This window comes from Chanodichthys erythropterus, chromosome 14 (assembly GCF_024489055.1).
Source record: "Chanodichthys erythropterus isolate Z2021 chromosome 14, ASM2448905v1, whole genome shotgun sequence".
Taxonomy (NCBI): domain Eukaryota; kingdom Metazoa; phylum Chordata; class Actinopteri; order Cypriniformes; family Xenocyprididae; genus Chanodichthys; species Chanodichthys erythropterus.
Window position 1 is genome coordinate 39991611 of NC_090234.1, and position 22959 is coordinate 40014569.

General features: G+C 36.3%; 1 protein-coding gene across 3 annotated transcripts; it reads right to left on the reverse strand.

The window, feature by feature from the left end:
- Nucleotides 1–14303, reverse strand: fhl2a (four and a half LIM domains 2a). 3 transcript variants are annotated; one of them, XM_067410023.1, is made up of 6 exons: nucleotides 14183–14303; nucleotides 7343–7519; nucleotides 5972–6146; nucleotides 3780–3949; nucleotides 3262–3448; nucleotides 41–776 (listed from the first exon to the last, which is right to left on the reverse strand). In XM_067410023.1, exons 2-6 carry the CDS (start codon nucleotides 7496–7498, stop codon nucleotides 625–627), a joined length of 840 nt encoding a protein of 279 aa, XP_067266124.1. In that variant the 5' UTR covers nucleotides 7499–7519; nucleotides 14183–14303; the 3' UTR covers nucleotides 41–624. The 3 variants fall into 3 exon arrangements, with proteins under 3 accessions (XP_067266126.1, XP_067266124.1, XP_067266125.1); XM_067410024.1 differs by lacking the exon at nucleotides 14183–14303 and adding an exon at nucleotides 9755–9913; XM_067410025.1 differs by lacking the exon at nucleotides 14183–14303 and having other exon boundaries at nucleotides 1–776; nucleotides 7343–7513.
- Between the last annotated feature and the right edge of the window lie 8656 nt (nucleotides 14304–22959).

Sequence of the window (22959 nt, forward strand, 5' to 3'; positions counted from 1 at the left end):
GCATTTGACTGCAAAACTAATTTCAAGCATTTAATCATAAACCTTTACATAAAAAGCTTCACACCATGACTGATAAACTGAATATAACATATAAGACGGTTCATGTTGGTTTGCATTGTTCAACACTAGGTGGCCCTATTGTCTTATATTATTGTTTATGTATTGAGTGCTTGCTAGTGCAAATAGTTTACTTCATTCATGAGAAAAACAAAATCTTTTTTTTTTTTTTTTTTTTTTGTAGTAAGTTTTATTGATTTTGCATTACTGTTTAGATTTCATGTATAACTGTTAGATGCACAAAAAGGCCAACATACTTTTTTTGCAAGTTAAGACATGGGTTACGCAACACATCCGAGAGCCAGTCAGACATTGCAAAGAGATAATGATGTGTATTATTTTCATCTACAGCTTATTCTCTAGAACCAATTCTTTCTTCAGTCTTCAAGTTAAAGCAAGCTCAAATAACTCTCTTGAAATAAACAAAATCTGCCTCTACTCATAAACTATTATAATCTTATAGTACCTAAATATATTCATTGCTCACACTGTTTCATGCTTTTCCAATGCTTTGGTTTTAAACATTTTAAGCGTTGTGCATGCTTGATTTTTTTTCCAGCCATGCTTTCAGATGTCTTTGCCACACTCGGGACACAGGATGTCATCTCTCTCGGTGAGGAAACCTCTGCCCACCAGAGACACAGAGCACTTCTTGCAGTTGAAACAGTCGTTGTGCCACTGGCGTTCCTCAAAGGAGATGTACTTGCTTCCTCCAAGTCCTGTGTGCGATGACAAACATGTTATGAGTACCAGCAACAAGCAGATGTAGTTGTGTTCTGAGCTTTTTGAGCTCTTTGAAACAGGGTTGAGAAAAATTCAGAATTTAAGTTTCTTTAGAATCTGAATTGGCCATGTGCCACAGGATGTTGAATTGGAAGAACAAGGTGAGGAATTTTGGGTGAGTTTTGCAACTTTGGGGAACATTCTGGTCCAGTTCATTATGTACTTTTGCCATTTTATTCATTTTTGTAAATGGTTCTATTTAGATTGAATTTATTTTTATTTTAGTTTATTTTAGTCTTACTACTTCAGCTCAGACTTATTTTACTTCAGTTGGGCCCTGTTTACACCTGGTATTAAGATGTGTTTTGGTCGTTTGAATCACAAGTGGACAATGCTAAATAAAGATGTAAATGGGGTCTCAAATTTCTTAACTTTTCCACTTTCAACCACTTCCATAGGTAGTCAAAAACACATTAGACCAGATTGCTTTAGACGCTCATGTGTTTAAATGTGTTCGAACAGCCACAAAAGACCGCCTACAGATTTAATTCATAAACATGATGGGAAGCGTGCTTGCCATAGCCTACGGGATTTAAACTTTGACCCAAGTTTGGTTTGAAGAGGAAAAATTTACCAAGCACAATGTTCTCTCACCATTCCTGATTTCTAACACACACACATCAGTGTTAATTTCGTTGACGAATAATTTTCATCATAATTTTCGTCAATGACATTTTTTCACAGACAAAACGAGACCATAACTAATTAAAATGCGTTTTGAATGACTATAACTATGACTAAAATCTACTCTAATTTTCGTCAACGAATAAAAATGAGACAAAAATGATAGAGAGGGACGATTTGGGAAGATATCCAGTCAGGACTGCTGTCCTGTGTGGAAGATGCACACATTTGAAGTGTAACGTGCTGATCTAACCGCGGGAAAAGCGGCGTTATTGCACACTCTACAGGCTCGAGCAGCAGCACTTCAAATTGCGTCGCAATTAATGAATAGCGTACATTTATGCCAATCGATTGCTTATAAACTAATATTGATGAATTATGACAATGTTTATATGGTAATATGTTTTAAACGGTTGTAAGAATGCATATTTTATCTCCCTTATGAGTAGCCTGTGTAGTCACGGTATATTTCGGGATGGTTTATAATTATTATTTTTTCCTGGTAATTATTGTTATTTTGTTTAGCTACACAATAAACTGTATTTAATTTAATTTCTGTTTAATTCATAGTAAACTACTGTATCATCTGTCACAGGAAGGAAAGAGTAAGAACATTATTTGACACAAAACTAATTTATTTTAACTAAAACTAAAACCATAAAAAAATCTTCATTACTTGAAATGAACGGTAACTGAAATAAAAAAAATAAATGTAAACATATTTTCTTTCATCTAGTTTCCAAGCTTTAGCTTAACCTGATGTATTAAACTAACTAAAATAGAAATAATAATAAAAAAAACTATATAGACATTTAAAAGCAAAAACTAAAAGACATAAACACCAAAAAGTAAACTTCAACTAAACTTGCTATGGCGAGTAAAGTACAGTTGGTTGTCTAAAGTGAACATAAACAGTTTGGAGAATATCAGATCAGTGTATTGGATCTGTGTATTGTTAGAGAAATTGCGCATGCCATTTTGTCCATTAGATCGAATGATCTGAAAAAACCCACACATTTACCCGCCCATATAGACCCTCCCCTCGAAGAAATCAGGACAGAAGTGGTTGAAAGTGGACAAAAGAGAAGGATTAAAACACCAGGTGTAAACTGGTACCTCGTCTACTTGTGATCCGATCGACCAAAACGCATCCCAAATACCAGGTGTGAACAGGGCCTTAGTTATCAAGGCAACTTTTCTAGTTTTTAATTTTTAAATGGGTCATGACATGAGAAATAAAAATGTCCTTGATCTTTTGACAGGTCTTTGTACCATTAAAACATCATGCAAGTTTCATAGCTTAAAATGTCCCCCTCATTATAAACAAAGCATTTATTTAATCTAGCTCCAAAAATGGCTTGTTTGGATATTGTAGGATCTGTGACATCACATGGGCAAATATATTTTGCATATGACTATCGCTGCATCCAAAATCACGTACTGTCTGAGAACGTACTACATTTGAATTTACTTTGTGGCCGTTAAAAAAGTACATTCTATATAGTATGAATGGGTAGTAATGAAATCCAGACGTACTACATCCGCCATGTTGTTACTGTCATGTGACCTACCAGTGTCAGGTTGATAAATCCCCTCCCATGGCCTCATAGGATAGTAAAGTGTCCATTGTATGCACACTTCAGAATCTCTCCGGAAGTAGTAGGTCATTCGGGGACTTTTCGCCTACTGTTTTTCGAATACTATGGATTTGGACATACCGCTCTTTTTGGCGTACCATTTTCGCATACTATATAGTAGGGAAGTATTTGATTTCGGACACAGTGTATTTGTACATACCACTGATGGGGGTGGTGCAGGAGGCACATTTCTTGGCATACAAGTTGCAGAAGCAGTTGAGGCAGTAGGCAAAGTCATCACGAGAGGTGAAGCGCTGGCCAGACAGCTGCTGCTTACAGCCAGTGCACAGGAAACAGTCCTTATGCCAGGGCTGGTCATGGTACGTCACACCGCCAGTAGTGATGGGCTAGACAGAGAAGGAATCTGATCGGAATAGCATACTACCCCTTTTCTGCGGTATACAGTATGCAGATTATCTGTATGCATAGAATACTGAAACTCAAAAGTGCAATATACAGCTAACATGCATGAAATATTGTATCTCACAATGAAAAGTGGTCGATGTATAGAATGTAGTGCACACTATTCGGTAATCTAATATTACATTCTGAGCAGCCCTTTATGCTTAAAGAGTTTCTGGAGTCTTAAAAAGTTTAATGCAAGTGTATATGAACTTCTTGTAGCTTAGTAAAACATTGAAAAGCTTGTTTTAGTTTTCCTTCAACTGTGGAATCTACCTTCTTGCAGTGAACACATTGCATGGCAAACTGCTTTTCGTAGCAGGGCACGCAATAGTTATGGTTGTCTTTGGGGATGAAGCTCTTGGTGCCAATTGGCTGCTGGCAGCGCTGGCAGGTAAAGCAGGTCTCATGCCAGCTGTTTCCTTTATGCTCCATCTTCCTGGAGCCTGAGGGAGAGGAAGAGAGCCATCTTATCCCAAATACAACAACATTCTGCTTATGAAGAGAGGAGGAAGTTTGTAGATGTAAGTTCTTGTCCAAATATCAGGTCATGTTGCAGATAATTAGATACTTTCTATGCTCTCATAATTACATGCAATTCTAACATCTAGATGAGGTATTTTGTAACGTACACTACCGTTTTACCGTTTGAGTGGGCTGCATTTAATTGTAAAATTGTAAATTCAGTAAAGCTGAATTTTCAGCATCATTACTCCAGTCTTCAGTGTCACATGATCCTTCAGAAATCATTCTAATACACTGATTGTGTGCTTAAGAAACATTATTATTATTAGAAATGTTGAAAACTGCTTAATGTTTTGATCTTTGATGAATAGGAGATTTAAGAGAGAAGTATTTACATTATAAATGTCTTGACTGTCATTTTTGTCAATTTAATTAATCTTTCTTTAAAGGGATAAGTAAACCAAAAATGAAAATTCCCCTTTAAGTTGTTACATATCAGTATTTTTTGTTGTTGTTGTTGTTCTGCTGTACACAAAGGAAGATATTTGGAAGAATAGCAAATCTCACTTCCCATTGACTGCCATAGTATTTTTTTGTTTGTTTGTTTGTTTGTTTGTTCCCACTATGGTAATCAATGGGAGGTAAGATTTACTTGGTTACAACCCTGCCAGCAACATAGTGTCGGCCCAGATCCGGCCCACATCTGGTCCGCGTGTAATCCACATGTACCAGATGTGGGCCGAATCTGGGCCACGCTATGTTGCTGGCTGGGAAACATTTTTCTAAATGTCTTCCTTTGCGTACAGCAGAACAAAGAAATGTATACCGGTTTGAAACAGGTTCAGAGTGAGTATATGATGAAAAAATTTTCATTTTCGGATGAACTATCTCTTTAATAAAAGTTGAAGTAGTGTATGTGTAGACAAATATAAGTTCAAGTCACTTTATATGGGTAAATGTAAATGAGTATTTATGAATTCATTCAAACATGTGGACTTTTTATTTATTTATTTATTTTCTTATTTTTTTTTTTTTATCTGTTCTGCTTGTTTGCATAAGTGGGCATTTGGTCACATTTAAATGGCTTATTGCCTATTTTTGTATTTTATTTTTTCTTGAATACAGTAAAATTACAAATATGAAAAAGTAGATTTAATACCAAATTCTACATGAACAAATTCTATATACAGTAAAAAACAAACATTGATTTGAAACATAATAGAGAGTTTTTATATACTGTATATTCTAATCGGATTCAGATATCAAACACAGATAATGGATATTGAATTATTAACAGGATTACATTACTACAGCCATTTCAACTGTAACATAACAGCAAAGTTGAGCTGTTAAAAAGGCTTGAGATGAAGCATAAATCTCTTGCAACACATCCAGATGAAAGCTCAATAAATACCAGCAGTGGTGCAGTGTAAACAGAGACAGCACAGAGTTTCATTGTTTTAAAGAGTCTGGCTTGTATCTTTTAAATCCATGTGCTCCACACTTAAAATATTAAGTTTCACTCAGTGAGAGCTGGATCATTCCACAGGAATGTACACTAATTAAACACCAAAAATAGCTACACATATACTCAATCTATCCTTGGTTCCATCTATTCATTTTGACTGCTCAATATGATAAAAGGGGTGGTTGATCATAAAACGTAATGGGTTAATGAGAGTGCAAGACTTTTAAATGATCACGAGGACCTGTCTTTGAGGATTTATCAATGAATATTTATTACCAGTGTGCAGATCACTTAATCTATTGCTTTGGCGTCATGATGGGTCTGTAATATATCTGTATTATGACAGTTATTCTTTCTTCACAAGATCTAGGTAAAGATCGACTCTGTGTGAAAGGAAGCAGTTTTCATTTGCTTCAATGGAAAGAATGTGGTTCTGAATGAAATATGATTTTATGGCAGTGCTGAGTATAAAAGAAAACATCTACTGATATGAGGTAATAGTTGAACGTTCCTCCCACGGTGAAGAATCTCTTACCAGGCATAATGGTCTTCTTGCATTCATGGCATTTGGAGGAATACTCATTAGAATAGCACTCGGTGCACAGCAGCTGCTCATCTTTAGTGGAGAAGGGCTTGTCTACCAGTGAGCGCTTGCACTGGAAGCAGTGGAAACAGTCCTCATGCCAGTGACGGTCCTTGTAGGATAGATCCTAAAGCAGCAAAAGACGCACTTTGATGACAATTCTGGTTGAAATAGAGATATGGTTGTACCAGTGTTTGCATTTCACTACACTGAATCTGTTTTTGTGCAATTGAGTAAATGCCTGCTCACATTTAGTCTAGAATTGAGGCCCGTGTACACCAAGAACGATAACTATAAAGATAACAATATAGTTTTAAAAATCGTTCTAAATATAAAAGAATAGCACTGTTCACACCACAACTAAAACGATGACGATAAAGAGAAATGTTGGGATCACTTTCAGAATTTTTTTTTTTCCAGCTGAACAATAAAACACTGTCAGCCAATCAGAATCCATTCTAATTTAAAGGCTTGCACATTTAAAACAGCAGACGACATTGCGGAGAAGTTAATCACAGAGGTCCAGAAAAATCCACCACTGTTTGACAAGTAAAACCCCCTTTTTAATGGATACTTTAAAGAAAACTGATATATGGAAAACAATCAGTCAAACCCTCAGAATAAAAGGTGTGAAGTATTAATGATGAGATCATAATGCCAGGCTAGCAAACAATGTAACATAAAAATTACCTCAGGTATTCAGCGCTAGTTTCGACAACACTGTTTGAAGCTGCAGTGAAAAGACTAGGCGTTGTTTTTATTCCACTATATCAACTTCGGCAGCTAAATTCACTGTTAGATCGATTACTCTAGGACATCTGCTGGTTAAAGCCGTGTAAATGCAACAAGAACTGCAAAAACATGTTGTAGACATTTTGCAACCGAAGCGCGTGAGCTTAGAATAAACAGACTGTTATCGTGCGTTGGTGTGGACGCAAATATAGTTATCGTTCTTGGTGTGAACGGGCCTTTACAATAAGCATCATGTTTGCACAGCGCACACAATGCCGATTTCTCTCAACATGGGGACAGGAGAGCTGTCAGTCAATAAATGGGTTAACAAAGTAACTAGCATTACTTATTTGAAAAAGTATCTCAGATAATTTGTTGTAAATTCAAAAGTAATGCGTTATGTTTACTAGTTACTTGAAAAGTAATCTGATTACATAGCTCAGTTACTTGTAATGCCTCGCTCTTAACACTGGGTCGTATAGACCTCCCACATTTGCTGACAACACTGGAAAGCATTTTCTCGATCTGCAAGCTCTAATCTGATCGGCTGGTTTTGTGCAACTTCATATATGGTACTTTAACTAATGTTACCCTGCTGTTGCAGCCGATGGGTTTCTTGCACTCCTCACAGGTATTGGAGTAGAGGCTCTCATAGCACTTCACACAGTATGGGTTTTCCTCACGAAGAACATACTTCTTCCCAAACAGAGACTCCTTACAGTAGTGGCAGTCATATCGCTCAGTCATCTTTACTTCAGCCTTTCAATCCTGTGATGGAGAGAGTTTGAGGAGATGTGAGAAAATGCTAGACCTTCTGAAAAGATGATTGTAATCTGTGTTGACATAATATTTATTTGGTTCAAACCATTATAAACTATTGAGATATTCAGAGAAGCCACCTTGAAAATGGAAACCTGTAAATAAATGTTTCAGTTTTTTGATATATTTACAACAAATAAATATTATGACTAAGATGTACAAGTATATTCGATTCTGCGCTATTTTTAGGTCACTAATAAAGTGAGTAAATCATTTCCAGATGTTCTTGCTTCCACTGAAGCACGAAATGCTTTTTGGATCATTCTCAAATCATGCTGGAGAACATGATCATCAGGATTTACTTGTGGAATTCATGAAACATTAAAGCAGTGTTCTTTTAGAATCATTGGTCACACTCTTTATATTATGTCTTTAACTACCATGTTCTTACATTAAAAAAAATGTTAGGTACAATGTACTTAATGTGTTAATGTTATATTACAAAACACTTTCGCTGCTATTGAGGTGGGATACGGGTAGGTTTAGGGACAGGGTTGATGGTCTGGTTAGGTTTAAGGGTGGTTTAAGGGTTAAGGTGTAAGCGAAGGTAATTGTGTAATTGTAACAGTGTAATTGTAGATTAATTACATCCAGGTATTTTGGTTAATATTTTTAATTCAATTTTATTTTTATATTTTCTGTTTTCATTTTGCCTTTAGTTAAAGTTTTAGTAATTTTGTTGTGTTTTTTTTCATTTTTATATATTTTTTAATATATCTATAGAGTTTTTGGTAAGGTTTAGTTTTTAGTTTTATTTATTTTAGTACTTCAACTAAACGAAAACGAGAAATTTTGCCTTGGCAACTAGCTAAAATAAGTTTAAGGGTAATTATTTTAATTTATTTTATTTCAGTTAATTATTAGAAATGTTTTTTAAAGGTTTTAGTTTTAGTTAATAATAAAAAAAAAAACCCACCCATTAAAGAAAATAAATAAATAAATAAATAAATGTTATTTTTCCAATTCAAATTCTTACTCCAATTTGTTATGACGATAATGTAATATAGATAATTTACAATATTATAGCCAATTTTATTAGTGGTCTCTGACTTTTGTAGCCCACATAAATTTATATGATTCATGTTCATACAAAAATTCTGAAAGACATATTTGAAAAGGAAGGAAGGAAGGAAGGTACACTCTAAAAAATGTTTGGTTAAAAGCAAGTTGGGTTGAAAATGGACAAACCCAGCATTGGGTTGTTTTAAACCAGTGGTTGGGTTAAATGTTTGCCCAACCTGCTGGGTAGTTTTATTTAACCCAACTACTGATTAAAAATGACTATATGTCTGGCTTAAAATGAATCCAAAATAGGTGAGAAATTAAAAATCAGACATAATTACTAGAGGCAACAATAATAATCAAAAGGTGTACATTCATTATTAAGCAGTTTAATAAATGTTTATTGTTTATTATTAATTATCTTATTAATAAATGCTCATTTATTAAACATATTGATAAATGTTAATTTCCAGCATATTTTGGGTTCATTTTAAGCAAGCAATACAATAATTTTTATACAACAGTTGAGTTAAATAAAACTACCCAGCAGGTTGGGCAAACATTTAACCCAACCACTGGGTTAAAACAACCCAATTGCTGGGTTTGTCCATTTTCAACCCAACTTGGGTTGTTTTTAACCCAGCAGTTTTTAGAGTGTAGAAAGGAAGGAAAGAAAGAAAGAAAGAAAGAAAGAAAGAAAGAAAGAAAGAAAGAAAGAAAGAAAGAAAGAAAGAAAGAAAGAAAGAAAGAAAGAAAGAAAGAAAGAAAGAAAGAAAGAAAGAAAGACTCACTGCATGGGCAACAGTGAGGCATCAGTTGTGTTGGATGGAACACACTGGAATTCCACAGTGTACTACATCATACCATCGTAACCAGCCTGTTATCTCACCTCCAGCTTTCAGCAATTATATTGTGTATCAGCGTGTGTTAGTGTGTGCGTGTGTAAATGTGTCTGTGCTGGCATGGATGTGATCACCTATAAACATTACTATGATTGGACTTTTTCTGATAATAATCCATCTTTCCTGTAATAGGCCAGATAAGTCTGATTCTAAAACTGATCTAAAAGCAACCCGTTCAAAGAACCTTTGGTTTCCAGAATGTATCTTTGAAGAGTTTTTATGACAGAGAGATTCTGATTCTGATTAAATTATTCTTGATAACAGAATGCCATCTACTCACGCAGCTGTCAGAGTCCTGGACCTGTTAACCCTCTCTGCGTATTGTTCCCATGAGCCCTGTGATGCTGCGTGCCGCCTCACTCTGTGCCACCGCCTCAGGGGTCCCTAGTGTCCCGCGCACGCTGTCTCCCTACTTCTCAGCCCCCTGCTATCCCGTTGTGAGTGTGTGAGCCCACGTCCGGCCAGGGCTTCACTACCACACCAAATCCCCCTCAACAGTTTTACCATAAAAGGCAGCAGATGGAAACCAGGAGAAGCACGCTCTCTTGCTTAAAATCCTTCTAAGAAAATTCTTTGACTTGCACAGTCAGTCCTTCACTCCCCCCTCCTCTGCTTCCTGTTTGTCTTGCCCTTTTCTGCTGTCTCACTTCTTCAGGCTTTCTCCCTTTCTCCATCCAACTGGCAAGCCATCTCAATTCTTTCCATTAGGTTCCTTCTACGTCTTTTCACACTATCAAAATAGCATGCAGGTTATTCTGACCATATTTTCTCGTGGAAATTAGTTGTCTGAGGCTCTAAGCACGAGCTTGACAGTGACTGGTCAAGACATTTTTACAATAATATTCTGTTGAATATTGTCACTAAATGTTTATATTGCTTTATATAAACATTTTACTTTTGATACAGACCATACATAAACTAAAATATCACTGTTTTGTAGTGTTTAGGCAAAGTTTGTTGAAATGCTTTTTCGGTTTTTATGGTTTCGGCATGAAAAAAAATGCTGGGTTGTTTCAACCCATGTTTGGGTCAAATATGGACAAACCCAACAGTTGAGTTAAAAATTTAACTATAAAAGTTGAACAACCTAGCATTTTTTTAGAGTGTGCGATACTCGAGTCCCACCCTACATCAATCTGAGTGTAACAGCTTCTCAAACAAGAAAAAAATGTAGGATGGGACTTGATTTTACCCATGGGGAATTGATTGGATGGTTGTGGTTTGCAATTGCTGTGATGTCATGTGAGTGACAGGTTGTCCCGCCCTCAAGCCAGTAAACATGTCATCAGAGAAGAGAAGAGATGTTGATGCAAGAGGGAGGAGAAGATTTTGATTAAAGATTATGAGGGCACATTAAAATAAATAAATAAAATAATAATAATAATAATAATAATAATAATAATGATAATTATTAAATATATATATATATATATATATATATATATATATATATATATATATATATATATATATATATATAAAATGCATGGATAAATCCTTCATAATAAATAGGCTACTGCAATATTACATTAAAAAAAGAAATTAAAAAATGCCATTTTATTTCATGGTGACTTTAAGGAATATTTTTAACTCTTATACATATACAATTATATAATCTATAATTCAAAATTTTAAAGCGTGGAACAACTATAGTAAAAGGTACATTGATTATAAAAATACCTGTGGTGTTTTAAGATTTTCTTATTTTGCATGACATTTCCAGGTCTACAAATCACCCCTTTAAATTTAGGACCAACTTTCCCAAGACTGTGGGAACTCTATATCTTATTTTCATTTCAATAAATCATTTCAAGTCATTTTAAGGCACTTCTGTAAGCTGTTTAATCCAGGGCTATATTTGGAAACACTTTTGCCTTAGACTTATCTAAAATGTAAGGTAACACTTTATTTTGATGAAATTTCTACTAGTAACTTTGTAACTACATGTCAACTACTAGTCATTAGAGTATTATTAGCTGACTGTCTGCTTAATATCTGCTAACACTCTTTTTAACACTATATTGATGCTCCCCTAACAGACAATATCCGGACAATAACTTTGCAAGTACATCAACTTATACTAACCCTAACCTAGTAGTCTACTAACACTAGTGAGAGTTAGTTGATATCTAGTTGCAAATTAATGAGAGTTAATTGACATGTAGTTACAAAGTTACTTATAGATAGTAGAATGTCTAAAGTGGACTATCGAAAATTAAAGTGTAACCAAAAAGGTTGTCTAACAACCAAAAAGGGTTTAGACTCAAGATAATAGAAAAAAGATAATTAAGGTTTATGTGATTCAATAATTCTTGATTTGGAATGTCATGATCCCACTAATGTGCAACGACACTGATGCGCTAAAGCCAACAAAAGAAAACATTGTTTGGAGAGAAAGATTTTTTATTCATAAAATATCATGCAGTATCTCTAAATAATTAAATTTTCATCTACTACAGTTTCCTCTTACATTGTCAAAGGAAATCTTGTTATTCTAATCTTATTTGTCTTTATTGACCATATTAAAACTGTCTCAGGAATGGGGCCCACTTTCCCCTCCTCTCATGTCTTCTCTGTATAGTTTACATCAAGAATCCTCACTGTGATTTCCTGCACCTACCCTATTAAATCTATGTTCGAGTTTGGTGGTAACATTATAATAATTCAATTCAAAAATTAAGCTTAAACGGATAGTTCACCAAAAAAATGAAAATTCTGTCATAATTTACTCCCCCTCAAGTTGTTCCAAACCTGTATGAGAATTTCTTTGTTCTGCTGAACACAAAGGAAGATATTTGGAAGAATGTTGGTAACCAAACAGATCTCGCCCACCATATAGGAAAAAAAAAAAAAAAAAAAAACACAATGGTAGTTAATGGGATCGAGATCTGCTTGGTTACAAACATTCTTCCAAATATATTTCTTTGTGTACAGCAGAACAAAGAAATGTATGCACTTTTGGAACAACATTTTTGGGGTGAAGTATGTTAAAGCTTATAAATGTCAAAGTCAGCCTGAGTCATTCTTGATATATCATAAAACCCTCTTTTAAGCTAATAAGCTTTTGTTTTTTGAAATGTTGTCACCAGCACACTTGAAACAGATCTCCTCTAACAAGGTCTCCTCTCTTGGGCATGATTTGGTATTTGTCTAATCTTTCCTTTTATAATCCTCAGCTGTCTTTGGAGACATTTCCAAGTGCCATCACATAAACATATCACACACAATGCTAATTAAAAGTATAGCGGAGATCTGAAAGATAGATGGAATGCTTTCAGACAACACTAAAAAGAGATTGCAGACAGGTGGATGGAAGACTAACCCTACTGAGACTTAGACCTTGTGTTCACGTCCCACATCCCCACAACCTTCACACCCCATTCCTGCTCCAGCACTATCCATATCCATGGAAAGATTCTGACCACCCATCATGACTCTATAAATGTCTTTTATCTTCTCCATAAATGCTTTAAGAGGGACTTATAGCTGTCAGACTTTATAGGGTGTCATATACAATGGCTATGGTAACCTGTTAACACAACACCAAGCCACTGTGAGACGAATTCTTAACTGTTGCAGATGTTTGATAGTAGATTAAATTGTGGTGAGTACATGCATATTATTATTTTATTTTGCATTTATTTTTTGGAAAAAAATAATACTTTTATCAATCAAGGATGCATTAAATTGATGAAAATGGACAGTTAAGACATTTATAACATTACAAAAAAATTATATTTTAAATAAATGGTGTTCTTTTGAACCTTCTGTTCATCAAAGAATCTTAAAACAAAAATATTAAGCAGCTCAACTGTTTTCAATTATGAGACACTAAAGACTGGAGTAATGGCTGCTGAAATTTAGCTTTGCAATCACATGAATAAATTACATTTTAAAATATATTCATACTGAAAACGAAGATGTTTTGAACCATAATAATATTTCACAATATTACTGCTTTTACTGTATTTTGAATCAAATAAATGCAGCCTTGGTAAACATACGAGGAAGGTAACACTTTATTTTAGAATGCTTGTTAAATGTAATTATATATTATGCAAAATTATATGCATCTAACCCTAAACCTAACCCTATAGTAAATACATGTAGCTCATTAATGTTACTCATTACTTAATGTATAATTACACTGTAACAAAGAGAACACATATTCACAACATATTCATATTCAAAGATGCAACATATTCACTTAACAGTTACAAAAATCATAAAGAACAAGACCGCAGACATATATTATATTATTTGGGTTACACTTTATTTCGATGGCCCACTTTAGACATACTATATACTAACTATCTACTAACTATACGTAACTTGTCAACTACATATTAACTAACTCTCATTAGAGTATTAGTTAGGTTTGGGTTAAGTGTTAGGGTTTAGGTAAGTAGAATAAGTTGACATGTATTTGCAAAGTTACTTATAGTTAGTAGAATGTCTGTTGGGGACCATCAAAATAAGGTATTAGCAAACATTAAGCAGACAGTCCACTAATACTTTAATGAGAGTTAGTTGACATTGTACATTGTGACACTGACATTGTTGCAAATGTACGTATAGTTGGTAGAATGTCTAATAGACCATTTAACACTAAAGTGTTAAAAAGTAAATGGAGTAAAGTGATGGAGAGTAGCAGTGAGGTTTGGTGTTAGTAATCTCATGTATAGACACAAGCGTCTGTGGCTCTTACCTCAAGAGAAAAGCTGTCTGTCTGTGTGAAGAGTCTGGTCAGACTGAGCTTGGTGGCTTTCGGCTGGGGCTGTATGTTCTATTAAATTACTCCACCTATGGGGTGACTAATTGGAGTGGTGGGGTTTGGGCAGGCTTTTTCTATCAAGAAGAGCTATAAATACAGCACAGCAACTCCGAAAGCACCACCACAGAAGATAAAACCCATCTCTGTATGCAGTCACACACACATATATATTCTCTCTTACTTCTTCAGTCCTGCGTCCTTTTAAGGCCTCATTTTGTTTTTTGATAATAACATTCATGTTGAAATACATTTAAAAATATATAATTCTATTAAAAAATATGAATAAATAATTGGTAAAAAAAAAAAAAAAAAAAAAAATCTATCCCTGAAGCATGGTTGAAAAGCAAAACGGTATGATGATATTAAGACTCATTTTCAGTTAATATATCTTGAATTAAATGTAATTGTCTTACTCCGTTGTCAATTTCTTTAAGCATAGACTTCACAAAAATGTGTTTTGCTTAGTACAATAAACTGAATTTAGTTTATGATTTAGGATGTAAAAAGCGACTGCACTTCATGCCTGCTATTCCCTCACTTCATTTCTTCCCCTCAAGCATTTGTGAGAGAGAAGGGAGCCAGAGCAAACAAACATCTTGGGGAATGTTTACAGACCTCCTCTCTTGCACTAGCTCTTTTTTTCTGCTATTGTTAGTGAAACTGTTTTCATATGACAAAACACATTCTTATGTGTTTGAGTTGCCTTTAAACCGTAAGATTTTTGTTCATCTTCAGAATGCAAACGAAAATCTTTTTGATGAAATCTGAGAGCTTTATAGACAGACCACTTTGATACTTCAAAAAGTTCATTAAAAGATCGTAAAACTAATCCATATGATTTGAGCAGTCTAGTCCAAATTTTCTGAAGAGACTCAATCGCTTTATATAATGAACAGATATAATATAGGCTTTTATTCACATATAAACATTGATCAGCGAACAAACAGAACATTTTCTGGAAGCTCAAACATGCTGCGTAACCAACATGTCTTCCAACCAATACGCCCATATAGGTCGATTTTCACTTCCCTGAAATACAACCTAAAGTAGCGCCCCTATCGACAATGGGACACTTTCATTTTAATGCATGAAATATGACCCATAGTAGCGTTTGCTAAAGTTGCGCCCCTATCGACAACAGGACAAACACTGGATGTCACTGCAAAAAAACCTTTTGGAACCTTTATTTTTAAGAGTGTTGATTTTGATTCTCCCCAACAGACATTCTACTGTTTATAAGTAACATTGCAAGTACATATCAATTTATTTCTACTAACCCTAACCCTAAAACCTAACCCTAACTCTACTAAGAGTCTGTTAATACTCTAATGACAAACAAAGTGGACCATTGAAATTAAGTGTAACCGCCTTTGGTTATGATTCTTTAAATCAGTTTTTAAAAGAAGTCTGATGAAAGGTTTATTCACATGTTTAAAGCCCATTTAAAAGTAAGTGCTTGTGGAATGAATTTTTAAACCATTTTACTTAAATCTGGTCTATGTAACACTTCAGTATGATGAATAGTTATCACTTTTAACTAGCTGCTTATTAGCCTGAATACTGGCTGTTTATTACTACTTATAAAGCACATATTAATGCCTTATTCAGCATGACCATATTATACATCCCTTAATCCTAAATGATGTAGAACTATTAATAAGCAGTAAATTAGGAGTTTACTGAGGGGAAAGTCATAGTTAATAGTGAATATGAGTTCCCTATACTAAAGTGTTACCCTGGTCTCTTATCAAATGCAAACAAATTTGTGACACTTGACATTTAACCTCATTTGTACAAGGACTTTTTTTCCTCTTTTTTTGCTTACAATGAAGCACAAGACGCTCTTTGGGACATTCTTAAATCATATTAGGACTTAATGGATCTTGTGGAGTTCATGCCAACTTAAGTGCATGTTTTATTATTATTATTAAATTCAAAAAGAATGCAAGATGTACTTTCAGTAGAGTAGTCAGGATACAACAACACATATACTGTATATACAGTAGCCCCAAAAAGTATTTGGACACTGTCACAGTCATGTCATGTTTAATTCCTGGTTTACTTTGTCACTGTCTTGCCTGTGGCTGCATCCGAAAACTGGAAAATTCTGCCTTCCGAGGACATATTTCAAGGTAGTAAGGCATCAAGGCACGTCCGAATCCAATGTTAGCTTCACTTCCTCTCTCATGAGATATCTTCATCTGATCGATTTTTGAAGGAAGCATAGATGTATCCTTAGCTGCCTTTGATATCCCACAATCCTGTGCTTTCCAATCTGTGACAGTTGAGCTAGAAAAATAAAGATGGCGTCAAAAAGTTGACTTTGCTGCTCAGTTTGTGTGTAAATGTACAATTTTGATCAACATATTTCAATTTTATATCATTTCTATCGAGAAATTACTACTGTAGTAATTAAATATTTGTTTAGTTCTCACCAAATCTCACGCTATATTGCTGTAGATCATTAAACTGTTACGCTGCCTCAGAAGTCTGTCCGAAATCAATTTCGTGAGGTGCCTTCATGCACAAATGCTGCCGTCCAAGTCATTCTCTTATAAGATAGCGAGGCAGCAAGACAGCTACCTAGGTTTTGGGACGCAGCCAATGTTCTAGTTCATCATTATAGATGTCATGGTTTCTGATTATTCCTCACCTGTTCCTCATCTCATTAATGATCTTTTCTTGTGTATTTAAGCTCTCAGTTTTCCTCAGTTCATGTTAATGTTTGGTAAATGTTTTAATAAATATTCTGTCATTCTGTGCCATGCATCATCTTTGTTAGATTAACCACATGCTAACCATGACACACTAAGTCAAACTGAAGTTCCAAACCTAATTGAGTTTCTTATGAAAAAAAAAAAAAATAAATAATAATAATAATAATAATAATAATAATAAAATATTTGCTGTAGCAGTTGCAGTGCACTCCACTTGTATAGATCTGTATGGGTAATTCATGTAGCTATATTGTACAGCAGCAGCATGTCTTACTTGCTCACAGCAGCGTGTCGTGTAGCTGATCTATTCTGCCAAGACCAAACATATCAACATTGTCAAATTGGATTTTAGTAACTCTAGTAATTAAACAATTTATGTTCCACAGAAGAAAAAAAATCTTATGGGATGTCATGAGGGTGAGTAAATGATGACAGAATTTTTATTTTGGGGTGAACCGTCCCTTTTACAAAAATGTATGACCAGCACAATAACTTCTCAATTAAACTTCACAATAAAACATAATTTCAAACAAACAAACAAACAAACAAACAAATAAAAACATGAAAAATTACAATTTGAGTAAAAAAAATATTAAAAATAAATTGTTTGAATATATATTTTAAAATTAAGTATTTGGACACTTTTGGTTGACATCTGTGGTTACTCTGAACTTATGGAGAACTGACTTCACACATCCCATTGAATTAGCATGCTAGATACAGTTGGTTAGCTGCAGCTGCAAATGCAAATGCAAAAAAAAATAAAAAATAAAAAGTCAGCATTATTTGTTTGCAGATTCCACTTACAATACAATTGATACTTATTTAAGTGTGGCTTTTTGGGCCCACTCTATATATTCAATGAAAAGTGTTCTTTCAAGAAATATCTCTCATTCCACTTAATACCATACACTTTCATCCTAAATCTTGCCCTCTGTCCCTCTCTCCCTCTCTGTCACTTTAGGGGATTGTGTTAAGGATGTTTTCCATGAGTCCTGATAACAGACCCTCTGTTTGGTTTCTGAGAATATTGTGGAGCTATTTTTTGCACCTTTCCATCTCTCACTCTTCACCTCTCTGCTTTCTAATCATGCACCCCCCACCCCATCCCCCTCCTTATCTTTCTCTTTCAGTTATGGAGTGATCCTGATCCATGGAACTTTGGATCCCTTCCAGCTCTGCTACTGTACATTATTTTAGAAATCTATGCGTCTGAGTTGATTTATTAGTAGCTTTGATATTTAATACTGATAAAATATAAGATGTATCAGTTGGGGACTCCCTCTCTTGTAGAAAAAAAAATGATTGCGGATGATATTCAATAGGATGCAAGTGTGGAGTTTGGGAAGTCATCTCATCATCACAGCAACAGATGGACTAATGACAGCAAAGACCCTACACATCTGTCATCTCAAAGCTTAAGCTATTACAAGCCATCCAGCTTGAGTTTCATATGCAGAGTGGTTATATTCCCTGGCGTTAATGTTTAACATTCACCTTTTCAGATAAGCTAGTTCTTTAACCGTAAATGTGAATGGCTCTGCTCTGGAGTTTCAAACTAAATTGAAAAATCTTGGTGTGATATTTGATACAAATTTACCATTTGCTTCTTATGTCTAGAATACAGTTTTTCATCTCAGAAACATTGCACTGCACACCATGTTATCTTTCTCTGTGGCTGAAAAACTAATTAATATGTTTATATGAGACCGGGCGACACTAGAAGTCCTGGAGGCCAAGGCAGAGCCACAGTGACAAACGGCCAAGGTGGTGCCTGGGTGCCGGAGAACTAAGGAGCAGCCGGTGGGGCCAAGAACCAAGGTGGAGCCAGAGGGAGAGAGAAGCCCAACAAAGCGAAGGGGTGGAGGGACGAGATGCAGCTGAAGGCCTGGAAATCCATGGTGTAGGCAGAGCGACGACTGACCAAGGTGGAGCCGGAGGGATAAAGGAGCCTGCTGGAGCGGAAGGGATGTCGGAGTCGTAAGGACAATGGGCTGAGGTGGAGTTACGGGTTTGGTGGTCTGAGGGGGAGCCAGGGGATCCACTTACCAAGATGGAGCTGGAGACCGGAATACCTGAGGTGGATCCACACATCAGAATGGAGGAGCCAATGAACTGAAAGGAGCCAGCTGAGGCAGGGTCGAGCAACTGACTGTCTTAGGTAGAGGAGGCAGGAGAGGGAGGCTAAGTGGGACCATCAGTAATTTGAATTTATTGAAAGGATGTGATGAAGGAGACTTAGAGCTGGGAGGGACCATCAAAGAAGATGGAGACTTAGAGCTGGGTGGGACCAGAGCAGACGCAGGAGACTTGGAGCTGGGTGGGACCAGCGGCATCAAGAGGGGAATAGCCTCTTCTTCTTCCTCAAATAGCTCTACAGAGGACCGGCTAAGCTCACCCTCGGCAGTGAAAGTATGGGCAAGACTACAATCCATTCTCTCAAACTCCATGAGGAGACCCGCTGCCATGAACGATGTTGCTGGTTCATGCACCTGGTCCAACATACTGTTGGGCTCAGGCTCCGGGGCAAAGTATGGCTTAGGCATTGGCTCTGGAGCTTTTCTCCGTGGCAGGCTCAGGCATGAAGTCTGTGATGGGCATTAGCCGTGTTTCCACTGTCGGGCCAAAGGTGAGCATGCTAGTGCATGCCAGGGCCAGTCGGGTTTCAACTTCTGGGGGCTTGATTGGGCCTCGTCAGGGCTCACCGAATACCTTGGTCCAAAGCGGGCCGACTGGGGCTTAAAGAGTGACCATGAACAGAGGTGGAGTTTACCTGAGTCAGCAAACGGTCAACACCGCTGCTCATTTCCCAGGCAACCAGCTAACTTAAACAATTAAAAAAATTCAATTTAACAAAAAAAAAAAAAAATCAGCTCAAAACTCACTTTTAGACACCAGCGAGTGTTTGAAATAACTTCCTTGATGTGATGGATATTCTGATCACCGTATGAGGAAATATACTTATGCTAATCACTGCGATGATAAATACACACATTTATGGATAATATCACAGACTGCTTGAGGAACGTGGACAAGTCATATATGATCATAATCGTGTATTTATTTGGTTTAATGTTTTATCTGTCTTTTCCCTGTGCCTTTGTTGATACCGGACTAATAGAAATGCTCAGAAATGTGACATAAACATATGATATTTTTAAATATTTTTCTAAATGTGTAAGCCTTTTGTTTTAAAAACCTTAATGGAGTTGTTTTGTGTATTCCTGTGATAGCAAATAAATGGAAGCAGGTGAAACTGAATAGGTACTGTATGTGTTCTCTTTTTTGTGAAATGGTAAATACCAATGCACTTCTGACACAAATTAATAAATTACTGTCACTGTAACATTTTTTTTTTTGTAAAACATTGGTCAAAAGAATGTTAAAGACCAAACGCTTGCATCTGTCATGTTTAGTTCGTGATCTAGCTTGTTTTCAATCAGCTGGTAAAATAGTGAGGTCATGTGACATTGTTCTGTGGAGGCATGCTAAGGGCAGGTTTTAGGGTAGTGCTGTGGGGCTACTGGCCCAACAGCGGAAATGCAACTTGATTTAGGCCTCGGTGCTTGAGGTCCAAGGCTATTGGCCTCGCATGGCACATTGTTAGCCCTGGCTCGCACTGGCCCGACCATGGAAAAGCGGATATCGTTGATGGCTGGCTGGACTCTGGGTCCAGAGTGGGGCTAGTCATGTTTTCTTCTGCAGCACAGACAGTGAATGAAGTTCCACCACTCACTAGCACCCACTCGACAGAAATATGTGGACATTATCGAGTGAACTCATTCAATCCCACAGTGACCCACAATAATGAGTGTACAACTGATGTACGCTCAGCAGCTAGAGAATACCCATTATGCAATGTGAGAGTCACGCATTGAATAGATTCCCGCATCTGACCTTGAAGATGCTGCCCGCAGATGAATCATCCATCCATTTTCCAAACTGCCTGTCCAATGTGGTTCCAGTGTGTCATACAGGTATCAATTTCTTTTTAATTGTTTATTAAATAGTTTAATTAAGGTTTAAGCATAGTTTCCATAACAGAGTTCAAGATAAATCTTATCATCTTACTATTGGAGCAGCCACGTTTCAAATAATTATGAAACAAGTGGCAGCCCTTCCAGCACACTCGGTGTTCGAATTTACTCACTTGTTTTTATTCACTCCCTCAAATGAACTATATTAGTGGACTAATGTAGAGAATAGTGAATTCAATCGTATGGAGCAATAAAACCAAGGTAGTGGAGCGAATTAGTCAAAAGTAGATGTTTATGTATGATTTCAAGGAAGATGTCATTTGAGGAGAGGCTGTGTAAGGTAAACACTGAACTGTTTGGAAGGGCAGGAAATTTAAGTCAGATGGTTGTCCTTAATTCAGCATTCTTCACTAGGTTGTTTCATAGACGTAGGAAAAGAGAGTCCTATGTTTGTCTGATCTAATTTACTTTTCTTTTACCCTTCCTTATTCTTCTCATGCGAAAACCTTAGAAGAAGGAGCCATATTTTACACAAATCAACTTTTATCTTGAAGGAACAAAGGTTTATTTTTTTTTATCAAAAACACTGCCACCTTGTACTTGTAGTTCTGTAGACCTGAGATTTTGCAGGGTGCATTTCAAAAGTAGTTTTGCCCTGGATAAATCGGTTTAATCGCATATAAATAGTTGTTTAAGTTATCAATAGCGGGTTTCTACGTGTTTTACATTTCATATTACAAAGAGTGTATTGTCTTTGAAATTGTAAGTGCAGATAGTAAGCTTAAAGGGAAGCCATACTGGGTTGTTTTTTCTCTTCCTAATCATCTCATCTTTCTGACATCCATAAATCTGTCATACCCAAGCCACTGAATCAACAAGCTATGCTCTAATGACATCTTTTTCCATTAGGCAAACCCCTCTACATTTCATTCCTAACAAACACATATCCTCTGCATAACAAGAGATCAACAACCCTTTCCAATGAGTCTCCTCCAGACCGGGCCTCGCTCAATCTCCCAATCTTGCCTCCAGCACTGATGAGTCTATTCATAGCGTCTCATTCCATGGCAGGGTTAAGACAGGCTTACCAGCCTGAAGGTAACATTACAAAAGACTGCTACTCTCCTCAGTATGCCAGCACAAACAGACTCAACAAAGCAAAATCTTGGCGTAAGACAGATAACTTCTCACAGTTTAATATGAATCTGTTACTCATTGGAACCTCCAACCCAACAGGCTTGTATTGAAGCATATCTATTGTCAATCAATATATATCAATTAATGTAAATACGAATTCAGCAACATTGTGCTATGCACAAAGCTGACAGGACTACTTTAAGGACTTGAAAAAAACAAAAAGTTACAAAAAGTGATGGTACAATGGAACTGTCACAGAGTCAGCAACACCATCTACCCAGCTATCAGCACCAGATCCGCCCATTCGTTCACTATCCCCGGTATTCTGACCACCTGCACCTGTTCACCATCATCAAGTCACCCTTTATAAGTGACCACTCCCTTCACTTCAGTGTTTGGTCCTGTCACCTGACTACAGACTCACCCATACTCACCTGAGTGCTTACCTGTTGATCCTGATCCTGGTCCTTGTCTTCGTCATCCTGTTCCCTGTTTGTCTGCCTGCTTCACCACCATGCCACCTGTATCAGAAAGTCCGTGACTTTCCAGCTAAGTTCAAGTCAAACTATCCTGCTTCTAACATCCCTGCCTGTTGTGTTCCTTCTCTGCTCACGTTTACCTGCAATAAAGAACTGTATATTATCACTTACCTCGTCTGTCCTCTTCTGTTTGTGACAGGAACATTGTGGAAAGAATCTGATGAGTGAATGATTCAATGACTCACTCATAAAGACAGTCACTTGTCTCCATCTACTGCCGTAACAACTCTAACTGCACTATGGTACAGTGCTACAGCCGTTTTTTGTTTATATTGAAGATGTATAATTTTTTATTTAATGTTAATAAAATACACAAGTATGACATCAAAAACATATGAATT

Excerpts from the sequence above, each read along its gene's own strand:
- fhl2a (XM_067410025.1), bottom strand. The coding sequence starts at position 7,498 with ATGACTGAGCGATATGACTGCCACTACTGTAAGGAGTCTCTGTTTGGG. Across the intron at positions 6,147-7,342 it reads CCATCGGCTGCAACAGCAGG|GATCTATCCTACAAGGACCG; the intron begins GTAACATTAGTT and ends TTGCTGCTTTAG. Across the intron at positions 3,449-3,779 it reads AATGTGTTCACTGCAAGAAG|CCCATCACTACTGGCGGTGT; the intron begins GTAGATTCCACA and ends TTCTCTGTCTAG.